The 16,853-nt window shown below is 36.5% G+C and overlaps 2 protein-coding genes across 2 annotated transcripts in view; one reads left to right on the top strand and one right to left on the bottom strand.

The window, feature by feature from the left end:
* LOC131435486 (sorting nexin-17) overlaps nucleotides 1–6,156 on the top strand; it is a 30,756-nt gene extending 24,600 nt beyond the window's left edge. The window contains exons 3-6 of the mRNA XM_058603414.1: nucleotides 2,056–2,774; nucleotides 2,832–3,038; nucleotides 3,093–3,191; nucleotides 3,251–6,156. Of these exons, the coding sequence (XP_058459397.1) occupies nucleotides 2,056–2,774; nucleotides 2,832–3,038; nucleotides 3,093–3,191; nucleotides 3,251–3,415 (1,190 nt within the window). The 3' untranslated portion in view covers nucleotides 3,416–6,156. The remainder of the gene's footprint in view (nucleotides 1–2,055; nucleotides 2,775–2,831; nucleotides 3,039–3,092; nucleotides 3,192–3,250) is intronic.
* Nucleotides 6,157–10,495: 4,339 nt separating this feature from the next.
* On the bottom strand, nucleotides 10,496–13,999 carry LOC131436941 (regulatory-associated protein of mTOR-like). The gene is made up of 4 exons (XM_058605943.1): nucleotides 13,897–13,999; nucleotides 12,836–13,845; nucleotides 11,482–12,749; nucleotides 10,496–11,401 (listed from the first exon to the last, which is right to left on the bottom strand). The coding sequence occupies exons 1-4, from the start codon at nucleotides 13,901–13,903 to the stop codon at nucleotides 10,549–10,551; spliced, it is 3,138 nt and encodes a 1,045-aa protein (XP_058461926.1). The 5' UTR covers nucleotides 13,904–13,999; the 3' UTR covers nucleotides 10,496–10,548.
* Nucleotides 14,000–16,853: the final 2,854 nt, after the last annotated feature.

Here is a 16,853-nt window from a genome sequence, read left to right as displayed (position 1 = left end):
TGGACCTATTTTGATCAAACTAGTCGCAAATGAAAGGTCTCTCCGTCACCCAGAACGCTATTGAATGGTTTTGAGATCGGATGTTTACTTTTTGAGTTATACGAAGTTTTATGTCAAAATTTTCAGTTTTTTGACAGTATCTGTCACATTTGACCTTGAAAACAGAATATGTTTCCAGACTTAGATTCCGCACGGTAATAGCTGTCCAACAAGCCATAGGTTGGTAAAATCCGTCCATTTTTAACGGAGATATCGTTTTTTTGTGTAAGCGACTTTCCCAGCAGTAGGAGTTTTGAGCGCAGTATGACAAAGCAATGCTTGGGAGCAACGTAAAACACGATTTTTTAATACTGTTACATACAATTGTTTCTAAGTACCAAAAAGACTGTGTACAGTATCCTTTTTAGGACATTTTGCCTCAGACCGATTTTAGCCCGGTTCGTTTTTGGCAACATAATTGTTCGAATATGACATATGTAAACCAGATGATGGCAGAATTTTCGAGTTGAAAGCAATTCCATAATTATATTGATTTAAACTACTTACAGCAATAAATGCTAGAAGAACATAACAGCCATATACCATTCGAATCAGTTCGTCGAGATCAATCGTTTCTACAAACTCAGATTCATATGAAAAGTCGTATACTCCCAAACAAGGTTCCTGAATTATGTTTGGTTCCGACCTCTGGTTCCGGAACTACAGGATAATATGTGAAACGAAATTAAAACTGTGTGACTCATTTTTCTCGTAGATGGCAGAACCGATCTAAGATTCAAATGAAATCTAAGATTCAAATGAAATCTAAGAATCATCTAAGATTCAAATGAAAAGTTTTAAGATTCTATAAAACATCTTGTTTTTCAGTCAGATCCAACTTCCGGTTTTGGAGATACAGGGTGATTAGTATAAAAATGTCTATTTCACATAAATTAATCAGGTTTATCGGGTTTGCAGATTTGGATAGTCGATAACCAAATAAACTTATTTCAGTTTTAGCGGTATTCAGTTTTCGATTCGGATTTAATTCGCACTACGATTTCTCAAAGATGTTTATACTGATTTTCAAACATTTTGAAACAAATGTAAACTAAACAGCTACTCAGGTGAATTTATCTGACTTCGGTTACACCGATTTTCGAATTCCAGTTCCATTACATAGATCTACAAAGACAAAATTATTTAATATTATCCAATTCTGACTTCCGATTTTGGAATTACAGGATGATGAGTTTTTTAAATTCAAACCGGTATAGAAAATGACAATCCCGAAAAGCTTAAAAGTTGGACTCAAAACTATTGCAATTTATTCGTCATATCGGTCACGAATCGGTTTGGGTTATGCTGGTTCCAGAATACCGGCCCTGGAAGTACCTTAAATTACCGTAAACCCAAAGTGGAACTTACTCCGACATATCATGAAATGTTCAATCGATTGTCACAATTTTAAATTCAAATTCGATCCGATTTGCAGTTTCGATAAAACAGAGTAATGAGTGAATAAAATCTCAAATTGCCGCCTAATTCGACGGTCATTAAAATAATGTCATGAGAACTGAAACACCGAAGAATATTCATGCAAAAAATACATGCGGATTGATAAAAAAAGGTATCATCTCACTGCTAGGTGGTTTTTTCTATAAAAACCATTATTAATTCAAGTACTATTTATTGGTGTTCAGAATTTTTTTTGGCCCTTAAGAAAGTTTGAAATTTTGTAAATAGCGTTTTTGGTTCTTTCGACTCAAAAGGTTCCCGAACCCTGGGTTAGTGCTATGATCCTAGTAGCTCAAAGAATTCTTCCAGGTTGAGCCTCGACTGCGATTCAGCCATCTCCGAGAAATTTGAGAGGTTAAATAATCTTTGAAAAATGCACACACATACTATGTCCGATCTCGTCGAGCTGTGTCGAATGGTAATTCCTGCAATTCTATTACATTTCGATAGAGAAAAGAACCGATTATCGTTGAATTCAATAAATTTTCATCGAATCCATATGAACATCTATTATTATGAACATCTATTATCTACTTATTAATCTGCATTTTTACACAGTCGGCCAGGATCCGGTGCTCTGCCGTTCGGAGCTGCTTCGAGCCTTCCTACTCAATGCCCAGCAGGAATCATTTTTCACCGAATGTCGCGAGGTTAACGTGGACGTGTTCCTTATGAACGGCTACCGGATATCGACCAAGGCACTGACCACGGACTGTTCCAGCAAATTGCTGGAAAAAGCTTGCGCACTCATCGACCTCCCCAAAGAGTACACATACTATTTCGCACTGTATCTGATACGGAAGGAGGACAACGGTGACATTGCCATCGCCAAGAAGCTGATGGACTTCGAGGCACCGTTCGTCTCGCAGAAGCAATGGGAGGATTGTAAAATTGTGATACGAACAAGTTACTGGGATATGAACTACGATCTGGAACTGATGCGAGACCGAATCGCACTGAATCTCCTTTACATCCAGACGATGAGTGATGTTGAACGAGGTTGGATAATCACCAGCCGAGATTTGAGCGAGCAGCTAACTGATCTTCAGGCACAAGGGAATAAACGGGAGTATTTGGACATTGTCCGTAAGCTGCCTCTGTATGGTTGCCTGCAGTTTCCACGAGTATGTGTTGACTATCCCCAATCGAACACAATGGCGACGGTTATAATCGGAAATCGGGAGCTGAATTTGTTGACTCACTATGGGAAAAAAATTCAAGAGACTAAATTTAAAGTAACTAGGATTCGATGCTGGCGGGTAACCACAATTCATAATGTGAGTATAGTGATAGTGAGTAGAAATCATTTTATTGATCTAGTATAATACTTTCAGAACGAGGAAATATCTTCCAATTCGTCGTCAGAGAGCCGAGAAGCGTCAGGCAATTTGGAATTATCATTCGAATACTTAATGGCTAAAAATCAGCTCAAATGGATTACTATTTTCAGCGAACAATCAATGCTTATGTCCGTGTGCCTTCAGTCTATTGTAGACGAACTGTTGAATCAGAAGAACGGTTCCGACATTAACAATATACAAGTAAACTTGAACATTGACTGTTTTAAGCAAATGTACTTATTCAAATTTCTCTAGACTCATCAAGCGGAATTTGCGCCTCTTTCCTATATAAGACGAGATGGATCCAACTACTGCATTACAGATTCCAGTTCAACCGATACGCTAAGTAGCATTGTAAGAGATTTTTTTACACGCTTACTAAACAATACCTTTAATAATCGATATATTTTCAGAGTGATACCAACAATACATCGAATCAAACCATCGGAAATAGTCACAATGGAACCTCATTCCTTAGACGTAAACTGAAGGAGTTTAATACGACAGTGCGCTTCAAAACCGGCAAAGACTCGGTACACAACGAAGCTTTCGAATGGATCGGGGATGATGATTTGTAAATACTAAGCATGGACAATGTGAAAAGAGTTTCAGAGTGGAAAAAATAATGGCAGAGATTCCAATTGAGGCTGTTCAAAACTATCTGTAGTTTTAGATGATCATGATTCGTTTTGAGTCTATATAATGCACAAATTTCACAAGTGACGGACAGGTGAAATTTTTTTTGTGCTTTTTTATTGGTGTGAATGCAGGTAGTTTATCCTTCATAAATATGAGAAAATGGCTTTACTAACATCGAACTTTTTTTAAATCATATGTAGCGTAGGGGGGATCGGGGCTAAACCGGACATTTTTAGAAAATTGAAAAAGCATCCATTACAACTAAATTTTTACCCAAGTTATCTACACCGTTGTGTAGCTTCAGCCAATTATAGTATGGAAATATAGGCATTAGTTTCCGTAAAAGTCGCCTAAGTTACCAATCCAAAATTTAGAATTTCAGAAACTTCGGTACTAAACCGGACACCAAATGGAGTGAAACCGGACACACACAGTTAGACGCCTTGGTGAATTGAATCTTAGCTACATTATTAGTGTCTAGATGCATTCGTTCTTTAAGTAAGATTTCAATTTCATTTGCTGCTGGCCTAACTTTGCAGCGCTTGAAATCATTACTAATTGAATTTGGTTTTGTATGCCAAGTTTCAGGCTTTGTCAAATCGTGTTTGCCCATTTCTTACACTCTATTGTTCGCTACACTGTATTGTCTTTGTTTCTGACGTTTCGACCGTAAACAATTTTCGACTGTGTCGGATGAGATGCGAGCACGAACTGAAATTGGATATTTCTTGGAAATTGAAAAAACACCCATTGGACCTATGTTTTGACATCGGTACCGTTGTTTAGTTTCAACCTCTAGCTACTATTCTAATTTCTTAGTTAAAAAAAACATGCATTAGCTTTTGTACCAAATCACGATGAAGTGACCAACCCAAATCGAATATTTAGAAACGTCGGGGCTTAACCAGACTATAAAGTTTCACACAAAAATTAAGAAACGAACACAGTAGGGTGCCAGATCTTTAGATAACCTAATGAGTGCAAAAAAATGAAACAAATGGATTGTCTGTTGACTTCAATCTTGCATGAGACATAATCCTGCTCGCTGGGAATCTAGGTTTTTTTGGTATTGAAACTTTACACCCTGCAGTACCAAATAATTGATGTTGACTATTTGACTGTTTCGCTACATAAAATGAACGTTTTACCAAAATTTATAGAAAATATGATTATAATAAGAGATAAAAAGTAGAATGAAAATATAGATATCAATATTTAGGTATGTTTCATGAATCCGTTAAGAATTTCAAGTAGAGAATTATGTGTCTTCTTGACCCCAACTTTTTTGTCCGGTTTAGCACCGCTTAAACAATTCATCTTGAGACGCAATAATAATTTTATTTTCTATGTAATCGAAAGCACACAATAATCACTGAATTCAGCACGAAATCAATTTGGAAGCATTGACCAGACCATCATTAAAATACACAGAAATCAAATATATCCAAAAAATCAGTAAAAACCGTACACATTTTGACACAAACACGATTGACGTCAAACTGAATTAACTTAGTGTCATCCAGCTAACTGACGCTTGTATGTCACATGAAAACGCGTTTATATTGTCAATCCTTGGATCGAAATAATTGCTGGTTTATAAGATATTTAAGCTGTTCGGTTCAACCCCGTATCCATACTAGCCCCGGTCTCCCCCATTGATAGTAAATACAACCTTATTTAATATATATTATTGAATGTGATCTACATATGTACTAAAGTTGTTCCTTTCAATACACCAGTTGTTGCTTTTATTAAGCTATTGAACTTATGACACAGTTTTACACCAAAGTCTACAATTTACTCGAAAAATAGTTGATCTATATTAAAGTGAGGTGGGTCCTTCAAAAATATCCTTCAAATAAATCCCGGTAGGCTTTTTTCTTGACAAAATCTGCATGTCGCCATTAGAACACAAAACCATAATACACTAGCTCCCCTAGCTGTAATTCTGAGAACTAAATTAGCTGTACACTACTACTACCACATTTGTGTTGTAATATTCCATATATATATAATTTTTTTACGTATATTTTTTGTAAATGACAATACTAGCTTTCTGTATGCTTCCTATAACAATGTAATTTTTGATAATTGTGTATAGATATCGACAAAGAATAGCGGCCCTTACACGAGAATTATTAAAGTCATTTTTTATGAATACTAAGTAATGACAATTTGACAATTTGTAATGATAATTTGACAATTTGTAGGGAGAATTCATCATTACTGCCCTTACACGTTTATTAAAAATGACATGGTAATAATGACATTACTGGTCCTCGTGTAAGGTACCCTAATTCTTCATCAAAATGGCATGTATGGCAAGTGCTAGAAGTCTTCCAACAGTTTAGAAAATTTTGTTCGAGTTTTCACTCAAATCAAAAACAGAGAACAATATCCAGACGCTTTTAGGGTTTTCTTGTTTATTCTTCGAATAATTTTGTCAGATTGGAAAGTACGTTGCAATCTATGTAGTCTACAAAATATGATATATAGTAATCTAACAAAATAGCAACAGTATATTTTAAGAAGCTAGATACGTTGTATTCCAGTCGATTTGAACAAAATGCAATCAGTTGCTTAGGAAGACATTCTGGCTTTATGTATAAGAATATCTAGATTAGGTGGCTATGTGAAAAATGAGGATTCAATCCTATAAAATACAACCTGTTTTCAATAACTCGTCCCGTTTTTTGCATCCGATAATACAAATCAGAATCATAGGTAACAGTAAAAAAAAAAAAATAAAAATTCTCTCCCATTATTGATGGGCTTGACAGTATAATACCGTTTTTGTTTATTGATCAGAGCAGCCCGAAAGCTGACCCAGAGTCGCCCAAACAACGCTTGATATGTTTGTTTTAGCAATCTGAGGTCGCTCTAGATCGGACTCCATTCGCGTAGTTTCGCTCTGAAAATATTCTCGGGTCGCACCACGCATCCATGCAAGTTTGTTTATTTTTTTCTTTTTTTCATGAGGTGTTGTTTAGGGCGCGTACCACGTGTTCGTTTTACTCGGAATCAGAGTCGCCCGCGTCTAGATTCAAAAACGAAAACGGTACACTGATAAAAATCGACACCTTGGACCGAAGTGTTTAACACTTAATTACGCCGCATTTGTCTCGACACTTTAATTGCAAGTGTAAGTCTCTTCAAATCTTATTCAAATGTAATCATATTAAATTCTATTGATAATACACTTGAATTCCATACGCCAAACGGCAGAAAAATTGGAAATGTACAACTTTTAGTATTCAATGCGCTTGACACTTACAATCGAATTGTCATAAAAGTTTATTTGAATTCATGAAAAATCTTAGATTTTAACAGAATTATACCTAATTCTCATGTATAAAACATTTTCATATGTGGTGCATGGGAATTTGAAATTGAAATGTCATCATTTGGGTGCTTAATAATTTGTGAACATTGTTTATTCAAGTTCATTTAATTACATATTTTAATAATTTTATGATTGAAAGGTCTTTTCGTTATTATTCACCCTCAATGAATTGCACAGTTTTATTTTGTTAATCCATAATTCCATTAGCTGAAAACACAAACATTTTATGAGTCATGCAAATAAAGAACAATTTCTGGTAAATGTTTGAAAGGCGCAAATAACGTTTTCTCTTTGTTTATTTTCTTCTTCAAGTTTAAGTATCAACTGATAGTTATGTTTTGATGCTTTGTATCATGCATGGTGAAATAGGTGAAAATAAACACAAAGTATCTGTCACTTGCTGGTACGGTGTTTCGAAAAGCACTGATAATTTAATGAATATACTTACTGTGTAATAGAAAACCAGATTAAATCACTCCCATAAAGATACTTGCAGCCCTTTTATTTGAAACTTTATTATTATATGCTTGACATTTAGTATTGCCGCAATTGTCAGGAAATATAACGATTATTGAGAAAACATATATACATCAATACAGCGACACTTCAAACTGACATGTTATGAGATTTATCTATGTAATAAAGCTACACACTTTAGTTCTATGTTCAAAGCATTCGATAGCAACATGTTCACACTTAAGATTAAAATGTGCTGAGATATGATTGAGCCATTTGATGACACACTTAAAACTTATGCGCTAAACTTTTGAAGCACAATTGAAGCATACTTGATATCCTAGTGAATCTAGAACTTGAAATGTATTTAGAGAAACACATTTTGAAAAAGTGTCGATTTTTAGCAGTGTATTAGAATCTTGTAACGCAGTAGCTGCTAAGTTACTTCGACCCCAACTGTCGTCAACAGTAACAACCGTAGCTGTTAGAGTAGAAAAACTTTTCATCTGTACAAATCGATCGAGAACACCTATGGCAGATCGAATACGGTTTTCTGGATAAACTGACGCGATTGGTCAAAGCAGCGATGGATAGAGTAATGTGCTACGTCCGAGTATCTGAGACGCTTTCGAGTCCCTTCGAACCTCGGAGAGGGTTACGGGAAGGTGATGAACTCTCTTGTATCTTGTTCAATATTGCCTTGGAAAGTGTGATTCGAAGAGCGAGAATCTACACGAGTGGCACGATCTCCAGAAAGTTCGTACAACTTTTTGGCTTCGTTGACGATATTGATATTGTGACACGTAACCTTGACAATATGACGGAAACCTACATCGGACTGAAAGCTGAAGCTAGGCGTATCGGGCTGACCCTAAATGCGTCAAAACCAATGTACATGAAAGGAAGCAGCTCTAGAGAAGAAACACTACGCCTCCCATTACGAATATTGATAGACGGTGACAATATCGAGGCGGTTGACGAGTCCGTGTATTTGGGCTCATTTATGACACCAGCTGAAAAATTCAGAGACGTTTTTTGGCAGGGAATCGTGCGTACTTTGGACACAGAGAAACCCTTCGATCGGGAAAAGTACGCCACCGCACAAAATTGACCATCTACAAAACGCTCATTAGACCGGTAGTTCTTTATGGCCACGAGACTTGGACTATGTTGGCAGAGGACCAACGCGCCCTCAGTGTTTTCTAAAGAAAAGCACTGAGGACCATCTATGGCGGAATGCAGGAAGACGGGACGTGGAGACGGCGTATGAATCACGAATTGCAACAGCTGCTAGGAGAGCTAAAATCGAACGTCTACGATGGGCTGGGCATATCATAAGGATGTCGGGCGACAGCCCAGTGAAAATGGTTCTTGAATCTAATCCGACTGGTACAAGAAGAAGAGGAGCGCAGGACTATAACTGTTAGGTAAGTAGTATGTAAAACAAAGAGGCATTCATGTAAAACTCATAACGAATTTGGCGTCATAAACATTTCTTATTATTTTGAAGTGAATGTCAAACAAACATACCATGAATTACATTTGAAACTCATAGCTTTTACACTAACTTTGTAATTTTAATACATATCCCAAGTAACATTTTTAATATTAATAAATACTTGTAGCTATCTTCAATGCTACATAATAAATCTTGCATTAAAACTTTAAACTCCACGAAAGCCTATTGGAAACCTCTATAAGAGCATGTTCCTGCCAAGTGGACCATTCTTCATAAGGTTTATAAAGCAAAGTGAAGAATCATCATAAAGCTGCGTTAAAACTTCAAATTCAAGAAAATTTTGAAACCAGATTTACGATCAACATTAAATTTATTTGGATGGAATAAATTCCACTATGAATAAACTGTCGTTTTGGAAATACTTTTCTTGTTTATATGTGTGTCATATCTGCTTTGAATGCAATCAGTAACAATTTATTGGATTTTATTTACAAGTTTGAGGCTTTTACCGAACGTAAAAACTTCATGCGCTTTTATTTTTATCGTGAATGTATGGATAAAAATAAGAATTATAACTAATCGCCTTGAAATAAATACGGTTTTTGCGAAAGTCTCCATGATTTTTGAAAATTATTTTCTGTGATTTATCGTCTTTTTTGTATAAAACTATTTCGTGGCGATAAAACTTGTGCATACGTTTTGAAAATGAATCATAAAAGTCCATCATACTTCCTCGTTTTTGCATTTCGAAGTTTATTTGATGTCAATAAAGGCTACGGCAAAGAACATTATAATGGCGGCCATGAAATTTTCTTTAATGCAAATTACACTTAATCTAAGAAGCAATAAATCAAATAGCCTAAAACAAATATGTCATAAATGTACTTTAGAACCCTCCAATTTGCTCTGAGTGAAACTGTCATTCAATGAACACGCACACAACCAAATCTAGATTTATGAAAGAATTTTACTGGCAATGTTTTAAAGAAAATTTTCTAAAGCAATATTAAGAGCGTTTGCATGGTTTTATTCTAGTACAAATTGATTTATTTTTAGTCCAGTTGTTAGTCTAGGTAAAAGGTTTTATAGAAGCTTTAAAAACTATGATATTACTTGTCAAAAGCGACACTTATTATAGTTGTTATAAAACAAGTAGTGATTGAACAACCAATTACAAAACTCCTATAAATTATAATCAAAACCATAAGGCATTTGAATTGTTACTTGGGATACCAAAGACATCATATCAATAACATATTCAGCTCTCACATTTCCCGAACATATCATTGGCAACATCCTTTTTTGCGAGCATGGCAGCCTCAGGCGAGTCCGCATCGAATCTCGTACACAGAAGTAGGGGAGAGAAATGTCAAATTCGTGCGCGCCAAAATAGCAGCACTGCGCACCCATAGAATTGACATGATATGTTGAATGTGAAGCCGTGCGATGGCGTTGCTGAACTGAAAATTGATTTCGTTCCAAGCTGACAGGGTCTGCATATACTCAAAGTTTATATGTTTTGCACATGATGTGAATTTTTATCAGTGTATGCATTGAAAAGTCTAAGACGAAACTCAAAAAATTAAAACCGTTATATGCCCTAAACAAAAGCGTGGGATTACCCATAAATGAATTATTCCACTGTTATATATCAAACCAACCAGGCAGTTTTACTTTCAACTCTGCGATTGAAACTATAAGGGAATAGTAAATGATTATTTATTATTTCAATTCAAATTTAAAAATAAAACAAAAGCACTTCACACATTGGATTGAACCCGAATAAATCCAGGTCTTCACTGTTTATATTCCGATCAATTACAGTATAATACCGCTGTATTATCGTTATACCCAGCACATAATAACGCTTCGTTCTTGTGGAAGACAACACACAAAGGAAGTCGTTTTTTGATTTCTTCTGTAGCATATTTTGTATGACATTTTGTGTCGATCTTGTATATCTCATCACCATAGATAGTTCGAACGTCGATCGAATCTCCAGCAGCTGCCACTAATTGCAATCGATCGTGGATAGCTACGTCGGATAGGTTGCCATCGAATGACCAATGGTGTAAGGGAACAGTCAACTTCCTCATGTCCATCACGTGTACCAATCCAGAAGCACCAACACTTACGATGGTGATATGATCGTTCTGAAAGCTAATTGTTCGCACCGAGTGAGGCATCAACGAACCCTTACCTACTGTTCTATTGTTAGTTCGCAAGTCAAAAAGCCGAATTTTTCCGGATGAATAGCCTGTCGCAACAATGTGATGGCTCTGACATTCAATTGCAGTTACAGGCTCATCCGTTCCTGTTGCTGTAGTTCCAATCAGAAGCTCAGTTTCTAGATTCCAACTGCGAAAATGTTTAGCATCACCAGCGGTGAATAGTGTTTGCTCGCATATACTCATTAGCAGACTTGTGGGTAGTGTTGATGGCGGTGTTTGGTTCACACAGTCATGTAGTCCTTGCCAAGAATTATTGATGAGGTTCGACTGCCAGAGTCGCACAACACCATTACCATGTCCTATCAGAAGTTGATCGGTGTGAATTGCCGGATTGTAGTAGACGAGTGATGTTACCGCTGCATATGACTTTCCGACACCTGTTGACTTAAACTGCTCATAATTGTCCTTTAAATAGTCATACATCACTACACGGTCCCTAGAAAACCAATGAATTGTGGGTTTAGTTTATCTAGACTTGATTAATTTAATACATAAAATTAATTTTTTAATACTAACTTGCATGCCACAGCCACTTCTTGATTCAACCCAAAACACATTAGTTCTGGTGTACGAAAAGTTTGAAAAGTTTTCTTCTGATGATTAATTAGCAAGTGTGACTGATTCTGTTCATGAGCCTCATCAATTGAACGATCGCCATTCTCTTGCTTTGTCTCATTTGAGTCGTTCTCTATTTCGATGCTTTTCGTGTCATCTCGACTATACTCATTGGAATCCAAACGGTTTCTGGTAATGTTCATCGTCAGAGATTCTTCAATCAAATTTGTTGTATATTGTCCGATAAATGGCTCTCTTTTCGGTATAAGCAACTTCAACTCCCGAATAGACGATGCATTCTTAGTGGTTTTATTTCCACTTATATCAGCTTCGGATATTTTCTGGTTAACAAAAGATACCAACAGTTGCGTAGTGCCAGCCACGTCCGAATGCGGATGAGTAATGACATTGTTCATAACATGCCATACTTTCCCCATCACAGCATTTGAATATGATTTATTTTGACGGGCTGAATTTTTGGACTTGGGTTTGCTCTTGACCTTTAAGTTTTTACCCGACGACTTGTGTTGCTGTTTTAAAAACGTGATTAGTTCTTGCATACGTTCAACAACGATTGTGTTCAACGTGTAAAGTAATTCGTTGCGAAAAATCAAACTGCAATCAGTTTGAAACATCGAAAGCATTTTATTAATGAGGTCGTCACTATTCTTTGAATCGTTGCTTAATGAAACCCAAGTTTCTAATGCGGCTGCTCTTACTTTCGGAATTGGATCCACTAAAAGCTTTTCGATCACAGTTCGATGTTCATGGCAAACTATTTTTGACAAGCAAGCTACTAATAATGCAGACAGCACACGAATTTCCGGGATTGAGTGATTTAAAAATTCAACGCACTGTTTGAGAAGGGATTCCTTTTCCTCAGAACATACAAAGTGCGAGTTTTGTTCGATGAGTAGTTGCAAAAACAGTACTCGCAGAATATGACTATCTTCCGATCCCGAATTTAATTTTTTGCACAAATTTATTTCGGCGATGGATTCCAAATGACATGTCAAAGATCTATTCTCGTGAAAAATTTCTATTAGCACGTTTAGGGTCTTGTTAAACAATTCATCGTTTTCAGAGTTCAGAAATTTGATAATCTCTCGTAATATATATATTTGTATAGGCATATCATCAATCGAATTTTGCCAGTAACGGTGTAAAACATCCAGTGCAACCAATTGCTGCTCGGAGAAGGTAAGTGCTTGTATGATCAGAAAGAGATACTGCAAGTGAAAAATAGTAATAGGTTGATGTATTATAAAAACGAATTCATTATTTTTGGTTATCGCAAAATAAACAATTTACTTACTTCCATGCCTGACTGCTTTAGCACGGACATAAAAAAATTGTCTATCAGGGGGTATTTTAATACATTTTCGGATGAAAGCAGTACCAGCGTAAGATCCATGGTCTGATCCCAAAGTTTCCATAAAATATTATCGCTACAATCTGGAAGCGGTGGATGTGAAATTGGAGTACAACCATACTTCTTCGAAACACGCTGTGCTAGCATAAACCTTCGCCACAATGCCCCGGCTAACAAACATTCCCGGAACAATTTTTGGAACTGTTCGGTTGGTAGTAAATTATAGGCAATGGCATCCGTTATCATGGTTAATAGCCAGTCCAGCTGACCAAGCAATGTCTCTCTATTGCCTGGAATTCCCGGAAGTTTAGTTGGAAACTGTTGCTGCTTTGTCGCGAGGACATTTCCACAGTGCCATTCAAATGCCGTTTCTACTGGAGACGAGAGCACAGAACTGAACAAATCTTTCCGCTCATCCGGCAGTTTTTCATCTGACATACAACCAGCAAGATGGAAATTTTGTTCGGCTGCTTGAACGTATTTCAAAAATCTACCCGCTGAGTCACAATCGTAAATATAAATTGCTGCCCTTCCCAGCCAGTTTTGAACTTCCTGAACGCTTACCACCACATTTCCTGAGTATTGGTCATCATTCAACCAGAATCCTGCAACTGGTTGGAGATGATGTCCTAAAGAGTGACCATTGTAATGTATTACTGGTCGAGTATGCACACTTTCTTTTTCAGTCAACATTTGACAGGCATTACGCAGATCTGCAACAATAGGATCTGGGAGGCTCCGAAAATTTATATGCATAAGTTTTGATTGTTTCGGCGGCAAAGTAGCGATCGGTCGAAATAAATTACTCTCTCGTCGAACCAGTCTATCTATATTATGGCCTTCATGCCAAAGAATGCTAAACCAGCTGTCAGTACGTTCTGTAAGCTGCCATGAAACCACATCCGGAAGAATGACTGCAGTACTCAGTTGGTTCGAAGAAAAGTTGTGACGATCTGTTAAGAATTCGTATTATTGTATTATATAAGGAAATAGTTTTCTACAACCTTCCATTTATTATTTGATAACGAAAGAAATTGATGTACGAACTAAAGTAATGAGAAATTTCAAAATTTCAAAAGACCTGTAACGATTTCCGTACAAACTGTGACTATGAATTTTTATATGAAGCAATATGGTGTAAAGCTCACCCATCATTAGTGGCCCTTACACGATCATTAAAAGTGTCATTACTAAGTAATGACACTTCTGCTCAAACGCTCGTCATTACTGCATTACTGTACATCATTACTTTTTAGCATTACACGTTCATTATTAATGATGAGTATTTGTAACTACTCCAGCAATAGCAATATTTTTATTTTCGTTTAGCTGAAAATAAATTTGATTTGCCATTGAAACGTTAAGGTTAATGAAATATTAACAATTTAAATCTACACTTTGTCATTTTTTCGCGTATAGTTATATTAGTTATAGATATTCATCACTTCCACAAAAAAAATAAGAAGAAGATATAATGTTGGTAATGAAGGAAAATCCACAATTCCATCATTACTGAACTCGTAGACCTTACACGATCATTAAAAGTGCCATTCCTTTTTAGTAATGACACTTTTAATGATCGTGTAAGGGCCGCTATTGAAACTATGGCATACTTGAGCTCGACGAATTACGTTGAAATGAAACGCAGAGGTGCTGCTCGTGCAGAGTTGATGCTTTCAGCAAGAGCTCAAATCGGTAGTAAAATTTTAAATTAGCTCGTTTTTTAACAATTTCTGATAAAAACGGAACCTTAATTTAAAAAACCTTAGCAGAAGCCTGCTTGTGTCAAAATTTTGCAGGCGAAATTGCGTCATTCACTCGCCATGTCTTGAAAGATCACTCCTCCTTCTGTTTTGACATAGGACTACGTCTTTCTTTACTATGCTTACCTGGGTGCATTTTCAAAATTTCACGACACGAGGGTGTAACCAAAGACATCATATTAACAAGATATCCAGCTCTCACATTTCCTGAACAAATCATTGGTAACATCCTTTTTGCGAGCATGCCCTCATGCAGACCCTGTCAGCTTGGAGCGAAATCAATCTTCAGTTCAGCAACGCCATCGCGCGTCATCACATTCAACCTATCAAAAACAGCAGGGCTGCGATACCCATACAATTGACATGATATGTTGGATGTGATGCCGTGCGATGGCTTTGCTGAACTGAAGATTGATTTCGCTCCAAGCTGACAGGGTCTGCCTGGCGTGAATTTACAGTAATCGATAACAGTGATAGATAAGTAACTGAAACTTCTATGCTATTTGCCGACGTCGGAACACCGGCTAGGGTGAGCAATTATTGAACTTTTCATATGGTATGTTAAAACTTAGGCTGTTTACTCAGGCTGTCATGAGTTAGGCACATGCTAATTGCACGATATGTTCCAGGTAGCGTCTAGTACTGAACCAGGTGATTAACAGTGATCAACCGATCAACCTAACTAACAGTTTATGGTCTGACAGATATCGACAGATGTTCAGGAGTGTTATAGTTCTAGATGAATAATTTATGTCAGTTTTAAAATTTAAATTTGGAAATTAAAACAAGAAAAACTGGCAGCCCCAGCAGCGTTTTATACCATGTTCACATTAGCGCTGATATAACTTGATATACCGAGATGATATGCATATCATGTCGAAGTGTTCACATATGATCGAAATGATATCGTTTGACAATCAAGTTGTTATATTGAATGTTCTCATTAAAAATAAGATCAATAATATAACCTTTCTCTATTAAAATTGAATCAATAATTGAAGTTTTGCATTTTATGGTCTCCGAACGCCAGTATTCGTTGAAAAATTCGAAATTATAATGATTGTTTATTGTCACTCTCAAAGTGACGTTCATAAATGAGTGCGTTCAATGCCATTATCCGTGTTGCTAGTTGCGATTTATGACAACTCGACATGATATCGTACATGATATCCCGGATATCATGCCAAAATGATAATACGCGTTGACATCAAATTGTATGGGATATCAAGTGATATCGCACATGATATCATCGGATATCAAGTATATCCGTATATCACTTGATATCAGCGCTAATGTGAACACACTATTACTCGTGTTTCAGAAACACAAAAATTAGAATGGCAGCGTATACCATTTTTAAATTCGACAGTAGAAGTCACGCGTATTTTTAACGGCCAATAAGCCACCTGTCAACTTCCAGTTTTGAAAGCAATTGCAAGCGAGCTATGAAAGATAGTGTATTAAATATTACACCAGACGAAAGAGAAAACTTTTCTCTGCCGTTTACACTTCAAAATGAATATTGGCCGTTCTCAAAAAAAAAAAAACGCGTGAAGTGTTCGAATAAACAAAACTAAAACGGTTTGCTGGAGATACGTTCCAGCTGCTGAATTCGCTCTAAGATTCAGATTTTTGTCGAATCCGAATTATTGGGCAAAATTTTAGGATTTTGAAGCATTTATTCCTAGAAAAGAGAAACTGTATGTGGTTACTTTTGGTGAAATATTTCAAGTTTGTCGAATGAATTTGAAATTATTACGTACGCCGCCTATAAGTCAAACACAACATTGAAATGCGAATATACAGGTAGTGAAATTTATCAACGCCGTACTGGCAACCCTAGAGCAATAAGTAAAGTGGCCAGGTTAACAGATTATTCTGTGATTTTCAATTTTCTGCACAGATTTTATAAATGACACCGATATTCACAGATTTCTGAAAATGATCACAGATTTTTACAGATTCTGGAATAAATCATCGATTCTCACAGATTTTTGAAATCGAGCACAGTTTAGCACCAAAAGGTACGGAGCGGTTGAGGAAAAAGATACAGATCGTGTTGGTAGTGAGACCTTTTATTTTGCTCGCCAAATTGATTTCGATCTGCTATTATGGTACGGGAAACGGGCACAGATTTTCACAGACAAGTTTTTGGTTTGATCACAGATTTTTGATAAAATAACCTGGCATCCCTGAAA

This window comes from Malaya genurostris, chromosome 3 (assembly GCF_030247185.1).
Source record: "Malaya genurostris strain Urasoe2022 chromosome 3, Malgen_1.1, whole genome shotgun sequence".
Classification (NCBI taxonomy): Eukaryota; Metazoa; Arthropoda; class Insecta; order Diptera; family Culicidae; genus Malaya; species Malaya genurostris.
This window is presented reverse-complemented; position numbering and strand designations above follow the sequence as displayed.